The following is a 20,575-nucleotide window of genomic DNA, read 5'->3' as shown; positions in this document are numbered from 1 at the left end:
ATACAATATTTGTGACTATGTAGGTATTGATCCATTATTCCTAAATTTTGTATTGAAAAGTCCATCATCAGATTTCTTTGGTGAACTACCGCTTTTTTTTTACTATGATGTGTAAGTTAGTGAGCAAGCATAATTTTTCATTGTAACTGATACTATGCCTTTAATGTATAATCACATTTTTAACCTCCTTTATATAGCCTGTCTCCTCTATAATCTATATTTACTCTGAGGGTACTGTAAATAAATAAATACATAAATAAATATGCATTAGATTTCCAGATAGTTATGTCTTTTCTCCATTATTCAATGCGTTACACGAAGCGCGTAGCGTGTTTGCCCACTGTCTTCATAGAAGTAAGAGTGGCTACGGCTTTTTAGGACATCTGATTTACTACGACTATGCCCGTACGTCACTAGCATTTATTATAACGCCACTTAATGTACGTCCTCAACGTTGCTATTACGTTACCATGGTTCTTTAGAAGTAAAGGTATACACATAACTGTGTGTGAGCGTTTGTGTAAATTATTTCAATAAATTAATTATCCCCACTGGAGCAAAAGCGATCGTCTGTTGCGTATGTGCACGAATACATAGAGTGCAACAGCTCAGCCACTTTTCTTCTATGCTGCAAGACGGTGCAGACATTGACGACCTCATAATATAGCGTTCCTTAAGGTATCAAGCTGGTATTCCACGGTGCAGCCTATTTAAGCATTGATATTCCACGGCGCCGGCTGGTTACGCCGAACTTAATACTGAAACCACTGTGCCACAACCGCAACCAGCGCAGATTTCAGTGGCCGCAAGCGAATTCCAGCTGCAAAAATTCAGATTCCGGCAGGAACGAGTAGGCCTCAGCGTCGTTACAGTGAGACTAGCGCCCAATCCAGCGCTATTCGACTGAAACGCGCCGTCAACCCACTGACTCTTATAAAGCGCTAGCAATGCCGCTGTTACCCAGTGTAGAGAAAAGCACCAGATTCACACTCTGAGAGACTGTACGGCGCTGGTGTGTGAAATGAGGAATCTTAATGTTCTCTGGATCATTTCTCGCCCCACTAGCTGGTTTCTCTATTGCCAAACAAAGAAAATGCGAAATGGTTAACGGAATTATTTCAGATTCGGTACCCGTACCGCTGGTTAAGAAAAGCTACTTATCCTTCGATATAGATGACCGACAATAATGGCCAGCGCAAGCTCACTTTCGGGTGAACGACGACCTGCTAATGCCGAGAGTATGGAAGGAAGCAATCTTTCCGATACTAAGAGTGAAAAACGGGCAACAACCAACAAAAAAGCATGGCCCAGCGATGAAGGTCCTGAGGGTGAGGAACAAGAAATGACGGACATCTTCAACCCCGATATCGACGGTAAGGGAACGTTCTTTCTCTATTTCCCTTTTCAAGGTAATCTTGCAAAGCTGCCTTCGGGAGCAGGGGTAAAGGGAAGCAGTTGTGTGACCGTGCCGTGGAACCTCTACAGCTGCAACAGAAAGCAGCAGCAGTTTGTAAATGTACCGCATATTTGGTGTTTGGTGTGAAAATGTCTGCCAAAGCATTTTTGTCGAACTACATCTGTTTTATGGCAACTGCAGCGGGAACCAGGGGTCATGAGTTTATATACTGATACGCTAGCTCCATTTTTTCTATGGCGGGGAGCACTGGCACAGCTGGTCCGAAGAAGACCAACTGAAAACTTCCTATTGCTAACAGGTTTAACTTCAGAACGGACCTGGCCCATGGCTCCATCTTGCAGGGCTCTCTTCTTGGGGGCGCGAGTCGTGGGAGCCGCCTGACTAGGGGCAGGGGCATTCTGTGCGATAGGTGTAAGTTAAAGACATGCTCATCTCACTTCAAACTAGTATTAGCACTTTCCAGCATGCACTAGACTTCATCCAGCACACCTTCATTGGTATTGTCCAACGAGCGGCCAACCAGGAAACTCATACTCTCACGCCTACTAGCTATGCCGCCCCCGTCTGCGACCCTTCCGGGACGCCTATGGCGACATCCAATATCTCCCCTCATGGCTCACACTAATCAAGACACCCTCATTTGGCAGTGGAACTGCCTAGGCTTTCACGAAAAACAACCGGTACTCAATCATACCTACGCCAACATACCCGCCGCCCGGGTGCTATCCTGCTTCAAGAAACCAATAACGCCCCCGACCACGCTCCCCGGTAATAAAACATTCCATAGCACCCACCCTCTTCGCCGAGTATCCACCCTAGTACGGCGTCGTATCCCTGTTATTCAACATGATCTCTATATTCCTCACATCGAACATCTATTGCTCGAATTAATTCCCAATCGTAAACGGAAAGAATGCATCTTCCTTCTGAACATTTACAATAGCCCCACGGACAGAGCAAAGTGTCGCTTCCTCACCCTCTTTAAGAAGGCTCTTCACGTAGCTGGAACGCACCCCTACTCATCTGCGGCGATTGAAACCTCGCCCACACAGGCTGGGGCTACGTTCGCACGGAATCTGCAGCTCGCAACCTCTGGCAAGATTACCACGACTTAAACCTCACGCTTATCACGGATCCCTCTCCCACACGCCTCGGTACCTCCACTCCCCGGGACTCTACCCCCAACCTCACCTTCATCAATCATATCAACAAGGCACACTGGACCAATTTCCAGCAAGTCCTGGGCAGCGACCATTATATCCTTACTTTCTGTACCCCAACTCGCTGCCTCCCCTGCCCCCCCCCCCTAGAGAATTCACCATTACCAACTGGGATGTTTTTCGTAAGGTACGCATTGGTGCTACCTCAGCAGAAGGCATTGCCGACATCAACACCTGGATGCAAGCGCTACGCACTGATGTTCAAACGAGCTCTCGGGTGGTAACTACAGATGCCCCAGTTAAACGCATGATAGCCGCCTCACCCTTCTTCTGGAGGCTAAGGCCTCCATCCTAGCTCGATGGAAGGTGCAGCGCCTAAACCGTTGCCTCAGAAGTAAGATCTCCAAACTCAATACAGCCACCGAGGAGCATTGTCGAACCCTCAGCCGGAAACACTGGACTGAGCTGTGTAACAGGGTGGATGGACAACTTCATCGCCCATCCTTGTGGAAACTCCTCAAACATCTGCTTGACAATACCACCACCCGCACCACCCAACAGGATCGGCTGCAGAACCTCCTTTATACGGAGAACCGAAAGCAAGGTCCACAGCAGGTGCTTGACTACCTCTGCACTAGATATATCTCCAGGGGACAAGTCAGTCCACACAGCAATTAAATCGGTAATCCGAACCTTACACGAGATACCAATTTCAGCGTGTCTGAAATACATGGTGCTTTTCGCAAGCTTAACGGTCGCTCTGCTCCAGGTCCAGACGGGGTCAGCAACAAAACCCATCGCAATCTCGATGACGAGTCCGTGTCCCATCTGACTGACTACATCAACGATTGCTGGCGTAATGGCGCCCTCCCAGCTGCCTGGAAGACTGCCAACGTTATTCTAATCCCAAAGCCTGGCAAACCATCTAGCCTTAATAATAACCTAAGGCCCATCTCCCTCACTTCATGCGCAGTCAAGGTGATGGAAAACGCCTCCTTAGCACGCATCAACACTCACCTCGAAGACAACTCTCTCTATCCCCACACCATCATTGGATTTCGCCCTCACCTTTTTGCTCAAGATGCTATGTCGCAGCTCAAACATCAAGTGCTAAACGACCGTTCCTGTAACGTGAAAGCCATCTTCGGACTCGAGCTCACTCAAACCTTTGAAAACATTTCCCATGCAGCTATCCTTGACCAGGTCTCCCACCACCTGAGAGAGCGAGCCTACAATTACATTCGTGACTTTCTCTGCAATCGTACGGCCACGCTCTCTGCCGGGGATTTACGATCAGACCAGCTTCCCCTTGGCAGCAAAGGTACCCAGCAAGGTTCAGTTATCTCTCCCATGCTCTTTAACTCATTCATGATTGGCCTTGCCCAGCAACTACAACCAGTCGACAATATCAACCATGCCATCTACGTCGACGACGTCACCATTTGTGTGTACCGAGGCAGTGATGGCGAAGTGGAGTCAGCCCTCCAAACGGCGATTGACACGTTTGAAGCCTGTCTCCAAGGAACCGGAGTGCGCTGTTCGCCGGCTGAATCGGAGTTTCTCTACAAGCCTATTCAGTGGGGTCGCCCTCCCAAATCTGATCACCGACCCTGTGACGCCATCACCCTACGCCTTCAAGATGGCAGTCCTATGCCACACGTCCCTAGTATCCGGGTCCTCAATAAGATCTGTGCCCAATCTCAAAACGCCATACGCCTTCTTATACGTATCTCTATCCGACGAGGGGGGCTCAAAGAAGAAAGGCTTCTCCACCTCGTGCAGTCCTTTGTCACATGTCACATTATCTACGTTGCTGCGTACCTCATCTGGTACCGGGCTGAGCAAAACAAGCGCGACACCCGCATACGAGTGGCCTGCAAGCAAGCACTTGACCTCCCGCATCACACCGGCACTGAACTCTTCAACCAACTGGGAGTTCACAACACCCTTGTCGATCTCATTGAAGCCCAACAACGCTCTCAGCTTGAACGGCTCACCCTTACTGAAACGGCACGCTTTATTGTGTCAATGCTCGGCTTCACCTACCATCAGCAACAGGGCCCCAAACAACCGGTCCCGACTGACATCCGTAGCTGGATCTACATAGACCCTATCTCTAGAAACATGCACCCTGAATATAACAGGGCCCGGCGCCAAGCTCAGGCCGGAGCTGTCATAGAAGCCTCACGTACCTGGCGTCACATTTGTTGATGTAGTCCAATATTCCCATGGCACACGATTTGTCGCCGTCGCCACACGCGATGGAGTCCTACGCCACGCCTCCAGCATCACTACCCCCACTGCCGAGACGGTGGAAGAAGTGGCCATCGCCTTGGTCACTCTAGCTCCCACCTGTCACACCATCGTGTGTGACTCTCGCTCAGCCGTCATTACCTTTAGCAAAGGCCGTATTTCTCCACAAGCTCTTGGCATCCTCTGCCAGGCACTACACTCTAGCGACAGCATGATCTCCCTGACATGAATCCCGGCCCCTGCGCGCCCTGTTCACCCACACCTCCCCAATCACAACGAGGTCACCCACTCCATTGCGCGAGGCCTAGTCAACCGCGCCGGAGTCGCTGGAGACGAGTCGGACACCAGGGACAATCTGACCACTTATAACGACCTCGTTAAGGCCTTTTACCTCAGTCGCTGAACCTTTCCCCCACCTCATCCCATGTTCATCCAGGCGTAGACTACCACCCTGTGTATGCTACAAACAAACACGTACCCTTCACCCACCCGCCTCCACCTTATATTCACAGACGTTTACACTGCGCCCAAGAGCCGGTGCTGTGGCATTCACCCGGCTACGCTTCCGCATATGCTGTGGGAGTGCCCAGCACAGTGCACACACACATTAACACCACGACCCTCTCGTCGAGGCTGTATGAGGCTCTGCGGAACTCTGCTCTCGACGACCAAACCTGGGCGACCAAGCAGGCCTGTGAGGCGGCGGCGAGGCAAGCCCTTGACATCCCCTCATGGTAAGCTTAAGCCCGACCATCATAAAGTGCTGGTTCTAGAATAAAAATTTGTCCCCCCCCTACAGCTTTGCTAACCCCCAGCCTATGGGTGTTACGACTATACAGCCTGTACGAGTTACAATTTTTAGGCTAGCGGGCTTCAGGGATAAAGATATTGAGCGATTCTACCAAGCTGAAAGATAAAGAGGTATCATTGAGCTTGGCGAAGATTATTCCAAACGTATAGTGGAGATTAGAAAGAAACTGGGATTCGTGTGCCGAGGAAAGAAAAGAAAGGTCGTAAAGCGAATGTTATTTTTGATAAACTAAATATGAATAAATCATTGTATAGATGGTAGGAGTACAGAGATATGAGGTACAATATATTAAGGGTAATGGAAAACTGGCACCTGATGCGAACAAGGTAAACAGGATGGCTTTAAGATGTTAAACATAAACACGCGGAGCATAATAAACAAAGCTGATGCGTTGTAAATTGTGGTCTTCGAACATGAAGCTGACGTTATTGTCATAACGGAAACATAGTTTCATAATAATACCAGAGATGTCGAAGTTCTGCCGATTGATTACGAATCGTTTAGAAGGGGTCAAGTGGGAAGAAGTGGTGATGTAGCCATATTTGTTAAGCAAAGCATTTTGACTAGTACCCTCCAACAATCGCATAGTATCGGTGCTGTGTGGATTAAGGATAAGCTTGCTGACTGATTAGCTTACATTGGAGGTGTATATAGGGCCCTAAATAGTTCACCAGATATAACGACTAGCCTAAGGGAACTTATGGAAAGAAATTTTTGAGAGGGACACAATACCATTCTCCTGGGTGATTTTAACGCACAGGGACTTAATTGGAGCACATAATCACCCGGGGAAGTGGATGTAGCCAGTTGTGAACAGTTTTGGATTTGGCGTTCTCTTATGATATTGAACAAATTGTACGAGAACGCACCAGGCTTTGTGATACAACTTCATCTATTTTTGACCTTATTTTAGTGTTGCTTGGGTTAGTAGGGCTTTTGACAGATTGCCATGTAGAAGACGGTATATCAGACCATAAGATGCCAATAGCTACTTTCAGTATGTCTCCATACCCTTCATTGGGTGACTCAAACAAAAGAGTGTGCGATTTTGAATCTGCAGATGATGTGAGTGTCTTAGACTATATCTTCAAAGCTCCTTTGATAAATCTATCTGCTTCTACCAATCGAACGTGAGCACTGATGATTTATGGAATTTCTTTTACAATGTAGTAACTAACGGCATGGATCAATTTATTCCTAAGAAGAATAAAAGTGCGGGAAGGCAAATCCTGAAATGAACCACAAAATTATCCATGCAAAACCCCAACGTAAAAGAAAACCTAAAGCATGTTCTCAACATAGCAACAGAGATGACAAAACTACATCTGGAAACACGAGGCATGCATTGAAGCGGCCAATCAAGGCGACGAAAGACCGATTTCCCAACGTAACATTGAAGAAGTTCCTCTCAGAACCATCGGCTAAGTTTTGGCGTTATGTTATTCCGCCGGCTAAGCAGTGCTGTTATAATGCTCAAATTGATGGCGAAAGGGCTGATCAATTTAATATTTTATTCTGGTTGAATTTTACAAAGGATGATGGTGCAGTGCCTAGTGTTGGCGAATTATCTGTCCACCTTCCCATTTGGTATATTCGTATACCCGGAGGAAGTGTTCTAAAGCTATTGCTCAATAAAAGCACTAAAACGAGCTCTGGACCAAACGATGTTCCTAATGAATTTTTAGTGAGATACGCTGAGTTGGCGTCTAAGTTCCTTACAAAAATGTTTAAGTCCTAAGTAATGAATGATTAGTTCCCAGCCGTATGGAAACTAGCATGAATAGTACCGCTTCATAAAACCGGGAACACTACACACATTAGCAATTACCCACCAATTTCCCTCACGAGTACATGCTCTAAACTCCTGGAACACATCATATCCAAACACTTGTCACAATACCTTGAAATGTATAACTTCTTATTTGATGTGCAACATGGATTCCGTAAAGGGCTATCTACAATCACACAATTAGTTGAACTACTTCATGTTGTTCAGAAACGATAAATTCCCGTGGACAGATGGACCTAATTATTTTTATTTTGCTAAAGCGTTCGATAAAGTTTCCCACTTCAAACTTTTGCTCAAAATTATTAGTGTTCAAGAATCCTAAACTCACAAAGTGATTCACCTCGTACTTACAGAGCCGTTAGCAGTATGTTCAAATAAGCGCTCATAGGTCCAGTCTACAAACGGTGTTATCAGGAGCACCTCAGGGAAGTGTCCTGGGACTTCTTTTATTTCTTATTTTCATTATTGAGGGGGGGGGGGGACCTGCCAAACCTCATTAATGTTCGGATAAGACCATTCGCTGACGACTGTGTTGTTTATTATACCAAAGAATCTTATAGTGACAAAATTAAATTGCAATGCTGCCATGAAAACATTATGAAATGGTGTCACGACTGGCAAATGGTTATAAATGTCTCTAAATGAGTAAGCATGTCAATTAGAAGAAAAAAGAAGACGTTAGAATTTACTTGTAGTATACGTGGCAACAAGCTTAAAAGGGTAGAGGAGCACGAATATTTAGCTTTATTGTTTAGAAGCAACTTAAGCTGGAATAAACATCTAGAGGAAAAAAGTAATAAGCCGAATAATGCGCTTTGGAGTCTAAGGCGAAATTTACACAGAGCTACCTCTGAAGTTAAAAACTTGGCCTATAGAACATTGGTCAGATCTATTATTGAGTACGCAAAAAATGCCTGGTATCCTTATACACAGAAAAACCGTAAGGAACTGGAAAGGACTCAAGAGCTTAGCTTCTCCGTTCATCTCCAACAAACATGTTCGTTTGCACTCGCCTTTAACACTATGTCAGCTTGCAAATCTTTCCAATTTGAATCAAGGACTAAGCATGAGAGGTTGAAATTGCAGTTTCTTATTATCCATATTGAAATAAAAATAATTAGGACGAATTAGTTTGAAATTTCTAATAATGAATCTTCTCGACACCACCACAGCCTGTATATTTCCCGTCCAGTAACCCGAAATGATACATTTAAATATAGCTTCATCCCTAGAACGATAAAAGACTGGAACATGCTTTCCGATTTCGTAGTTCAGTCTGCTCCTTTGAATAATTTTCTGAGTAATTTAGATGCTGTTATTTACTCCGAGTGCGCGGTGCGTTAGTCATCTGACATTTTTATCATCATTTTGTTATCTTTATACGTTCTTATTTTCACATGCCTCAAGGGATATTCACTGGTTTCTCTGCTTTTCTTATTTCTTGTTTTTCTTGTATTATTTTTTTGTACGTCGTATTCAGATGGTTATCATACGTATTGCGCGCTCTACCAAAATCAAATGTGTTGGCATTGCTTGTTTTATTTTATTCTTTTACCACTCCTGTAATGGGCTTGTAGGGCTGACATTATCAGTAAAGAAAGAAGAAGAAAAAGAGATTGTAAAATGTCAAAAATACTACGTAAATTACTGCGCCTGTACACTCACCTGTGGCTTTCCTTAACTCCCAGATTCGCTATCGCTCTTAGCAAGCTGCACGCTTAAATCCATATATTTCTAGTCTTCATAAGCCTTAGAAACATACGTTTCGTTAGGGCATTTGCAAACTTCCGCTAAATATTCATTGCGTGTAACATGACGGGATGTCACAACCACTGTTTCAAGAATGCAACTGGTCATGGCGAAACAGTCTGTGGTGCCGCCTACAAATGCCTCTAAATCAACAGGGAGAATGCGGGTCACTTTCGCACTCTGCAAACTATCCAACGTGTATGCGATACTTTCATGAAACGGAAAGTTAGCCATGCCAGTTCTTGACGACAGCGTACAAAACATTTGTACATTTGCACAAAGGACATTTTGTGTGGAAAAATCTCCAGGAGCCATCACCCACTTTTTTCGATCGACGTCAATTTGTCCTCGGATTCTTCTTGCTTGAGACAAAACACAAAGTAGAGTAATGGGGCACAAACGAATCTGAAGCCTGATTTGGTACAGTGCACAATTATCGACCTGGAACCTGTATTATGTAGCCAAATAATCTTCACTAAATAATACATAGGCTGGTAGAGAAAGCCTTGAGAGTAGCAGAGAAACTATATGGCAACGTAAGCTACTTTGTTTTGTAGGTTACCTTACTCGACAAGACAGAACATGTGTCGCATTGAACCAACCTAACGATTTCCTATTAGAGAACTCTGCGATTACATGAATTTCCGAATCGATCGGAATGCGAATGTCTAAGAAAAAAACTGGCCATTATTGAATGTCTTGTATTTTCTGTCTCAATTCTAAATAAAGTGAAATATATAGTTCGCAAGATCCCCGGTTAATAAAAATACAGGCTTATTTTTGTTACTTGATGCATGCATGGCAATTCCGAACGCAACGGGATGGTAAGTGAATTGCGGAAAGTGTGAAATTAAAGCTAGTGCTTTCGGTTAAATAGTGCATTACGATGACCGACCAATAAAACAAGATCACGGCATAACGTGGGCTAAGTGTAACGTTATGGAGGGAAGTTTTGCGTTGGCTAGTTGGAAAAGTAGCTAGAGTTAGTGAAAGACGCACTTCCTTTGACTTAACGTTAAAGTTAACAGCTCAGTAAAGCACATTGCTGGGCTGGTTGGTTCGTGCTCTTCTTGCAAACATTTTGGCGCAGCTAAAAGCCAGGGACCATAGAACCAACAAACTGCGCCTGTTCAAGCCAGTTTTACCGTCCATCTTTTTTGATGTGGCACCATTCTGTAAGAACAATGAAGTAACGCTACCTTAGTGTAGTAGGTAATTAAATTGTGCGGTTTTACTTGACGAAAGCAAAATCTCTTGATAAAGTGCGCCGTAGTACTGGACTCCGGATAATTTCTATCATCTGGAGGTCTTTGCACTGCACCATAGTGTATATCGGCACCAGCGCTTTTGCATATCACCCCCATCGAAATGCCGCCAAACTGGCGATCTCGAGCTTACCAGCGCAATGTCATAGCAACAAAGCTACCACTGCAATTAAAAGAAATTGCCCGCAACTATTCATATGTTGTTGTTGAGGATTTCTCGTTCGAGAAGAGATATGACACAGTTCGCGCCCTGTCTTCCATATTTGGCCGCAAAAACGCGTGAAGTCTTGCGCGGCGACAAGGAAAGCTGAAGTCCTCTGAACGCCTTCGCCTTCTTGAGCTGAGCAAAATCAAGATGAATGACTTTGAATGGGCTATTTAGTATTTTACCAATACTATACTGCTCCACGGCACTTGTATATTGATTTGGCCATTTGACACTCTTGACACGTCTTGACGTAGTTGGCAACAACTCGTTATTTTCGACCTATACTTCTTGGTGAATTCGTCGTATGTCTTCCAAAATCCATTATGTCGTCCCAATTTTGGATTGCTGTGAAATAACCTGAGGAATACGGGTAATCTTGCTTCCGCAGCATAAATTTTCCCTTGGTGCAGCTCCATCTCTTGTGTACCCTCCCAGAGTTAGGACAATATAATGCGTCCTTGGGGAATGTCTCGGGGTATGTGGAGTCATGACAATGCGTCAGCATGCTGATGTCTCGGCCCGAGTCTATGCGTAACTTGGAATATGAACTGGTGAATCTCGCTCACCAAGCGGGCTATTCTCTCTGACAGTGCAAGCTGCAAGAAATATGGCAATGCGTGAGTATTAGGGAAGTGCTTGAATTACCTTCCAAGCAGCATTCAAAATATTTCGGGGCCCCATTACAACCTCTAGTACTCCCTTTTGCGTTGTGTAGTTTCCTTACGGTTTCGTGAATGTAAAAGAATAGTATCTGGTGACCTTGAGCTCCCTGTCTGGCTGCTTATTTTTGTCTCGTTGATAAGGGATGGCACCAACAGCGTCGTGAGAAGCGGGCGTGTAAAGTTCAAACGGCACATCAAACTCTGACAGAGTCATCACATGACCAGATGTAATGGCTCGCACAAGTTTCAGGTAGCTGTTCTCTCATCGTTCCCACCATACAAATGTCATACCTTTCTGTGTGAGTGCAGTGAAAATTTTGGTGTTTCTCGCATTATCTTTTATAAACGCGCGTCGGTGCCTGACGAGCCCAAGAAACACTCCTAAATAATGCGCGTCATGTGATTGTGCCCGCTTCTTGATGCGCTGAATGCTGTTCTCTTTAGTGTCCTTGGTTCTTATAGCAAATGCTTTTCCAAGGAATACCATTTCCCTGCCAGAGAACTGACTTTCTTTAATGTTGATGTTGAGTCTAAAGGTGTTGGGCGCTTCCAGGACATTTCCCATGTGCTCTTGATGATCTTCACTCCTTTTCCAGTACAGAATTATGTCGTTCACGTACACATTACAACGTTTTACGATTAAGTGCTTGAGCCCATAGTTCATGATATTTTGAAAGCACGATCCGGAGTTGTCGCATCAAAACGGCAGCCTATTATCGCGCACATGTCTACAGGGGTTAAGAATGCTGTAAATTTCTTTACAGTCTGTTTTCGCTGTACCTGACAGTGAACGTTCCAGTGGTCAATGCGTGAAAATCATTGGCATCCACCTGTCTCGTCATTAATTTCGTCTATTTTAGGTATTAGGCACGGGAAGAGATCTGTCTTTTTTTCTTACTTGTCTGCAGTCTGTGCAGAGGCGCAATATCCGATCATATTTTGCAGCAATCGTAATAGGCTAGGCAAAAGATGGAGTAGAAGACCTAATAATTCGCGCCTCCAGGACTCCTTGAAGGCCCTGCTTTAACCATACTTCTTTTTCCTCATGACTGAGGCTTTATGGCTTTCTCTTGACTACAGGGCTGTCGCGTAGTAGGAAGTCAATGCACAGAAGTCAATGCACAAAAGCGCTGAAAACGCCCGAAGGTACGCCCTCTGCGGAAGGTAGTTTACCACCAGTACTTTGGGCGATACGAAGTTGACATCCTGTTTCTATGGTCACAAAATCCTTTAAGAGAATATTAATCTTCGTGCGTTTCACACCAGGACTTGATAAGAGGAAATCAACACTGACTCTTGGGGCAACCAATGCGTCAACGCGTAATAATTTGCGGTAAAACTCGAGATAATCGGATTTCCACTAATTATATTCTCGACAAGAACCATCTTAGCTGCAGACACGAATGGTATTCGCACGCACAATGTTGTCAGCATCGGCTAGGCTCTCATTCAATAAAATTAGAAAAGCGCCAGTATCAGTTAAAAATGACAAAATGCGGTCATCCACTAACATCTGAACAATCAAAATTCCTGTCTTTGTGACAATTACTGTTTCCTCAACAGTGCATCGTTTTTGATCCAAGTGCTGACGCTTTACATTGGGTGTCCCGCTGCAGAGACTATCTGTGCTAGTCTCTGGTGCTCCTGTTGGTGTGACTGTGTTCTCGTCACGGTAATCGTCTCCACTGACCACATCTTCGTATGAGGTGCACTGCATTCCGGGCATGTACTATACTTCAGTGCTTGTAGTAATTCATCCATAGTGATAAGCGACCTCACTTGAATCTTTGATGTTATTTAGTCATATTATGTATAACAATAGCGATGACGGACCAATTTGCCAATGTCGTGTCAGCAGTACGAAGTAACCGCCACTTTAAAAAAAAACATATTCTGATTTTCGTGCCTCTCTTCCTATAGACAATATTACTATTCACGAGTTCTACAGGATTCATTTGTAAAGCACTCGAGAAGCTTTTTCTCCATTCAGACCAAGTGTGCGCATGCAATGTTATTTGCAAATCAAATCACTTCCGTGCGTTCCCACAGAGAAAATGTCTCATATGCACCTGGTCTTCATCGGATGTTCATTGGTTTTTGTTACAGGCATTTTTGTAGTGATCGAAGCAAGAAGCTCAGATAGAGGAAGTGCCATCGGCCAAGGCTGGTCTTACAGAAAGGTCTTCGCGCTTTCCTATCATATTTGCAGCTGAGATAAGAAGTCCTGAGAGCTGTTGCTGCTATGCGCATATATAATCTGCATTTCATGTAATACTTTAATGACGTATCCTGTGTGGGAGTAAGTGAAGTTTGCTGGCGTCAGCATTTCACGTTTCGGGTGAAGGCTTCCTAACCAAGGCGCCAAATCATTAAGAATAATGCTCACAGTCACACTACCTTGAGTGAAGAGGACATCATCAGTAGCTCCGGCTTTATGGGAAATCATCTCCAGAAGAATCGGGATGGTAGTCTTCTCTGGCAGCCCGCCGTATCCCTTGCCATCCGATTGGAAGTCCACGATGACGGGTTGCCTCTCATGGCGTGTGATGACGAATTTGATCTTCATTCGCAGGTTCCAGACTTCGGCTGCGCGAGTATACATTTTCTATGTAGACATAGTAACTGTGTGGGTTTATTGCCGCATATTTAGCCGAGCTTTCCCTTTCTCTTCTTCTTCTTCTCTCTTGACCTTTGGTTAGTGGCGATGGGGATCGTTACATATGTATGTCACTCATGTCACGACATGTCATTGATGTTATGCATTCGATTTATTCCGCCCCATGCCTATTCGGGTATACATCCAGGTGAAGGAACGATCACGATGGCATTACGACGTGGGAGGCTAGTGAATGGATGGGTGAACGTATGAATGGACGTAAGAAATCATGGACGGACCCTTGGGACGGACGGATGGATGGATCGATTGATATACAAACGGACGGACAGACGGATGTATGGATGGATGGATGCTTGGATAGAAAGATTCAAAACGCGTCAAGTTCGCAAAGAATGATTCACATTATGAACCTTTCTTGTAATTACATGTGCCCACGGTCTTCAGGAGGTACGCCTGTATTACTAGAATTAAGGAGCTTTAAGTGTTTTTCATTAGGGTTATAGGTCGTTCCTAAGCGGAGCTTTCAGATTTTGAGTTGAGAACTGTTTTTTTTTACAATACCTCGCTGACACGCTCCCTAGAATTATTTCTCCTTCAACTTGCTTGAGAATTTCCTGTTTCAGTTCGCATAAAGCATCATGTGCACATAGGAATTACACCTTCATAAAACATATTTTATCTTCTGTGGACTCCTTTAATTATGTGCGGAAAGCTTAAGGGATATTCTTTTATTTATATGCCTTCTTATTAGTTATTTATTTCACCCTGCAAGTCTAAAAGCATTACAGATGGGAGTAGGTAAAGGAATAAGAACAATAGCAATCGGAAGAAAATGCATGGTAGCACCGTGGAGGCTTAGCAGCTATGATGTTGCGCTGCTAAGTACGAGGTCGAGGGGTTAGAAGGCGGCCTCGGCGGTCGCGTTGAGTTGGGGCTGGAATTGTAAAACGCCCATGTTCCGTGCACTAGGGGGCACGGTAAAGATCCCAGGGTGGTCAGAATGAATCCGGAGACTGCCACTACTGTGCACCTCATAACCATCGCGGATTCGGCCCGTAAAATCCCAGAATTTGAATTTTAGAATGCAGTTGTTGGTGCCCGCTCCTGTTTTCTACGTCCGCGTGACCACGCGAACACGTGTATGCCACTGCTCGCGTGTTTGTCTCGTTCGTCTTCCATAGCTGGCTGCGGTGCCGCTCAACATGCCAGCGTTCCTTACTGCCGCTCGCCCTCGTGCCACTGCTCGCGCCTTCATCGTCGCTTTCTTCCATAGCTGGCTCCAATGCGGCTCATCATGCTAGGGCTGCCATACTGCCCCTCACCCTGCAGAAGCACTGACGGCACTGACCCACTGCCAGTATATGTGGTGATTTGGGTCTGAAATTTGCCTCTTTATATCGTTCCCGCCTTCGACGTTGCCTTCTTTGACAGCTCCCTCTGATGCCGCTGATCATCGAGCTAGCGTTGCCCTACTGCCCCTTCCCCTGCGAAGGCGTTGACGGCTCTGGGCCGCTGCCAGTCGGTGCGGTGAGTTCGGTCTCAAATCCTTTGCCTCAGTATTGTAACGATGTTAGTAAAACAAGGATATTTATTAAAGGCGAACTTGTGCCCACAAGTAAAAGTCACTGCGGTCGTGCAGGAATCCGCGGCAGTCGCGTTCTCAAACTGGGCTCGAACCGTCTTCGTCTTCTCCTCGCGTGACACCTCGTGCGCGTGGCGCATGCGACCCGGGTCCAACTGGCTGCCCGTGCCACGAAGATCGCTGCTTGTTGTTGCTGAACAACACCACTGTACGGCGTGCACAGTGTCCAATGCAAAGGGCGCGCAACTTGAATGTCACCAAGTTTGTCGTGGCATTATCCCCCTCCTTGCCGCATCGGACCGATGCGTCAGAGGAAGTAGGGGTTCCTGTGGGCTCTCACTTTTTTTTTTGTTGTTGTTCATGACCTCTCCTGGTAGGGTTTCATGCGGACAATATGCACAACTTCCGTGGAGTTGCGCCGTCTTGGGCTCTCGTGTCCAGCGGATTTCACTTCGTAAGTGACGTCGCTTATACGACGAAGTATTTCGTAAGGGCCGAAGTATCGGCACAGAAGCTTTTCAGACAGTCCACGGCGTCGCACTGGGGTCCATACCCACACCTTGTCACCGGGCTGGTAATGAGCTTCACTACGGCGCTGGTTGTACCGGCTGGAGTCGATGCGTTGTTGGCGGCGTATTCGGGACCTTGCCATCTGTCGTGCCTCCTCGGCTCGTTGCAAGAAATCATCTAGGTCAGATGAGTTATGGTTTTCTTCATCTAACGGCAGCATAGCATCCAAAGTTGTGGTTACTGCTCCGCCGAATACAAGTTCAAACGGGTGACTCGTGTTGTTTCCTGATCGGCCGTATTATATGCGAAGGTGATGTATGGCAAAATTTCGTCCCACAGCCTATGTTCAACGTCGACATACATCGAAAGCATGTCGGTCAGTGTTCTCTTAAGGCGTTCAGTTAAACCGTTTGTCTGAGGGTGGTACGCCGTAGTTTTCCTATGATCAGTATGTGTCATTTGCAACAAGCATTTCATTAGGTCCGCAGTAAAGGCCGTTCCACGATCGGTAATAACAACTGTGGGAGCACCATGCCTGAGCACGATATTGTGGACAAAGAATTTTGCAACTTCGACAGCCGTTGCATTGTACAGGGAATCAGTTTCTGCGTAACGGGTCAGATAGTCCGTGGCCACAACTATCCACTTTTTGCCTAAAGATGATCTTGGGAAGGGTCCAAGGAGGTCCATAACGACTTGTTGGAATGGGGCTTTTGGGGGCTGTATTGGCTGGAGGAGGCCGGCCGGTTTTACGGATGGAGTCTTGCGCCTTTGACACCCGCGACAAGTCTTTACGTAGTGCTGCACTTATGCTAATAAGTTGGGCCAGTAGTATTTCAGACGAATCCTGGCGACTGTACGGCTCACGCCCATGTGTCCAGACGTCGGCTCATCGTGACATGCATGCAAAACTTCTCGCATAGATGTGGGTACGACAAGTAAAAACTTTGTCTCGCTGTTCTCGAAGTTTCTCTTGTAGAGGACACTTTCTCGCAGACAGAACGAGGATAGCCCCCTAGAGAAAATACGCGGCAGTTGAACGTCCAGTCCCTCCAGGCGCTGTATAAGTGGAAGCAATTCCTGGTCATCTCGTTGTTGTCGAGCAATTTGTGACGCGTCAACAATGCTAAGGAACGGGAAATCCTCTTCTGACACAGTTGTCTCGACTGGTGCGCGTGACAAGCAGTCGGCATCGTTGTGTTTCCTCCCGGATCGGTATACGACAGTAATGTCATACTCCTGAAGCCTAAGGCTCCATCTTGCTAGTCGTCCGGATGGATCCTTGAGATTCGCCAGCCAGCAAAGCGAATGGTGATCGCTGACTGCTCTAAATGGTCTACCATAGAGGTAGGGGCGAAATTTACATATTTCCCAAATGACTGCAAGGCACTCTTTCTCGGTTGCGGAGTAGTTTGCCTCTGCTTTCGAGAGCTTACGGTTGGCATAAGCAATTACTTTCTCCTGGCCGTCATTCCACTGCACTAGTATGGCACCGAGGCCGACGTTACTCGCATCGGTATGAACTTCAGTGTCGGCTGTCTCATCAAAATGGGCAAGGATTGGAGAAGCTTGCAGGCGTTTCCTTAACTCGTCAAAGGCGTCTTGTTGTTCGCTTTTCCACATGAAAGGTTGATCTTCTCCTGTCAGTATTGTGAGGGGCTCAGCAATGTTTGAAAAGTTTTCCACAAATCTTCTGTAGTATGCGCATAAACCCAAGAAACGTCGCACTGACTTTTTGTCTCTGGGTGTCGGGAACCTCGCAACAGCTGCTGTCTTTTCGGGATCTGGTCGAACGCCTTCAGCACTGATGACGTGTCCGAGAAACCGAAGTTCATCGAAGCCGAATTGACATTTTTCCGGGTTAATTGTCAAGTCTGCTGCGCGAATAGCTTCTAACACTAGTCGCAGGCGCTCTAGATTTTGGTCAAATGTGGTGGAAAATACGACCACATCATCCAAATACACTAAGCATGACTGCCATTTCAATCCTGAAAGCAGAGAGTCCATCATTCGCTGGAACGTTGCGGGTGCGGAACAGAGGCCGAATGGAAGTGCTTTAAATTCGTAGAGGCCATCAGGGGTCACGAATGCTCTCTTTTCACAGTCCCGTTCATCCACCTCTATTTGCCAATATCCACTCTTGAGATCCAGGGAGGAGAAAAACTTTGCACATCGGAGCCGATCTAAGGTATCGTCGATATGCGGAAGGGGGTACACATCCCGCTTGGTTACGCTGTTCAGTTTACGGTAGTCGACGCAGAATCGAAGTGTGTTATCTTTTTTCTTAACCAGCACTACCGGAGACGCCCATGGACTGCTGGAAGGCTGAATAACGTCATCTGAAAGCATCTCCTCTACTTGCTTCTTGATGATCTCCCTTTCTTTTGGTGACACTCGATACGGGTGCTGGCATACCGGTCTTGTGGCGTCCTCTGTTATGATTCTGTGCTTCGCAACAGACCTGTGCCGTACCTTCGAGGACGTGGAGAAGCAGTCACAAATATCCTTTATCAGGGCATATATCTGTTTCTTTTGGGCTTCAGGGAGTCTCGAGTTGACGGTAATTGATCTGTCGACACTGCAGGTTCCTGGCAGGGCAGTTGACGTAGTTAGGCTGCATAATTCGGTCGCTTCACAGAACTCGTGGAAATAGGCAATAGCTGCTCCTTTTGCGATGCGTTGGAATTCATTACCGAAATTTGTAAGTGCGACATTTGCACGGCCATCTCTTAACTGAACAAGGCCCCGAGCCACGCAAATACCTTTGTTGAAAAGGAGCTCTATGTTTCCATTCGCTATGCCTTCGCGATCGGAAAATCTTTCATTCTCCACAAGAACCATTATACTGCAGCTTGGCGGCACAGTTACGTCATCGTCAACGACGCGCAGTGCAGCGACACGTCGCTCCTCCGATTCTTCCACAGGTATAGCTTGTTTTGTCGAGAAAGATACACTGGACCTACGTAGGTTAATTATGGCGCCGTTAGCTTGTAGAAAATCCATTCCCAATATAAGTTCCCGGGAACATTCTCGCAGTACAATAAAGTCAGAAACGTAAGTGAAGCCTTTTATCGTAAGTCTTGCGGTGCATCGGCCAAGGGGCGTAATAAGATGGCCGCCTGCCGTGCGTATCTGCGGACCAATCCACTTCGTCACAACTATTTTAAGGTGCTTCGCCATCTTGAAGCTTACTACCGAATAATCAGCGCCGGTGTCGACTAAGGCATTCAGCTCGCATCCGTCTATTATCAACCACAAATCTGACGTAATCGTTTCGTTCCTGCACCTGTAGACTGGAATTATCTCGTCACCGCACTGGAATTGCGTTGGAGGATCTTCGTAACTCTGGTTATCAGCGGCCTCACCTCCACAGGGCGCTTGCTTCAGTTTTCCTGGTGTGGGCTTGGTGAACGACGCCTAGGCAATCTTGGAGACGCGCGTGGGCTAGGCGATCGGTAGCGCATGGGCGACGGTGATCGTGGTTGACGTTGGCGAGGAGTAACGGGGCTTTGGCGCGTCGACAGGTATTCTTCGATCTCCGCTGGCCGTTCACCGTTTCGGGGGCATGGTGCGCCTAAGGGAAAACCCCTTACCCCAACTTGACGGTACGGGCAGAACCTATACAGGTGACCCGCTTCTCCGCAGTGGAAACACAGAGGCCTGCGCTCGTGGTCACGCCAGACGTAACTTTTCCGGGGCCTTTGTTCCACAAAACCAGGTGCACTACGTGCTGAAGGCTGATAGGCAGCCGGTGGTTCCTGTAGACGAGGTGCACTGCGTACTGTCGACGGGTAGGGAACGGTCGTCGCAACTGCTCCACTATTGTGTACCGCGGGTTGCCTGAGTACGTCGGCGTACGTTGGAGTGCGCCCCGTCGGCTGTGGCTCACGCTCTGGATCCCGTATGACGTTCCTGAGTTCGTCGCGGACAACGTCGACGATAGATAGTGCAGCCGGAGCCTGAGGTGTCTGCAACTTGTTGAGCTCTTCCCTGATCACTGACCGGACAAGCTCCCGCAGGGCTTCCAGGTCGTTTGGCAGGCCTCCAGGGAAGACATGGACAGGTGCGCAGCTTGCCTCACGGTTGCATTGCCGAGCCCGCTGTTCCAGCGTCTTTTCGATGGTCGTTGCTTCACACCTGAACTCCGCAACCGTGCGCGGTGGGTTGCGGACGAGTTTCTGCTTTACCCCACGCATGAGATGGCGCAGCTTCTTATCTTCACTCATGGTGGGATCAGCACGCTTGAACAGGCGGGACATGTCCTCGATGTACATCGCCACGTTCTCGTTTGTGAGCTGGTTCCTGGCTTGAAGTGCGACTTCAGCCTTTTCTTTACGATCCGTGCTGGCGTACGTTGCTAGCAGTTGTCGTCGAAATTCCTCCCAAGAGGTCAAAGAGGGTTCGTGGTTTCTATACCACGTTTTTGCGAAGTCTTTCAACGCGAAATTTACGTTACGGAGCTTCTGTCTCTCATTCCATTCATTAAAGCTCGCCACTCTCTCGAACAGTTCCAACCAATCTTCCACGTCTTCGAACGAGTCACCATGGAATG

At 46.7% G+C, this 20,575-nt stretch overlaps 1 protein-coding gene across 1 annotated transcript in view; it reads left to right on the top strand.

The window, feature by feature from the left end:
- LOC142573233 (uncharacterized) overlaps positions 1-20,575 on the top strand; it is a 189,028-nt gene that overhangs the window by 35,914 nt on the left and 132,539 nt on the right. Inside the window, exon 2 of the mRNA XM_075682831.1 lies at positions 1,174-1,373. Within this exon, the coding sequence (XP_075538946.1) occupies positions 1,187-1,373 (187 nt within the window). The 5' untranslated portion in view covers positions 1,174-1,186. The remainder of the gene's footprint in view (positions 1-1,173; positions 1,374-20,575) is intronic.

Source organism: Dermacentor variabilis, chromosome 2 (genome assembly GCF_050947875.1).
Source record: "Dermacentor variabilis isolate Ectoservices chromosome 2, ASM5094787v1, whole genome shotgun sequence".
In the NCBI taxonomy this organism is placed as follows: domain Eukaryota; kingdom Metazoa; phylum Arthropoda; class Arachnida; order Ixodida; family Ixodidae; genus Dermacentor; species Dermacentor variabilis.
This window is presented reverse-complemented; position numbering and strand designations above follow the sequence as displayed.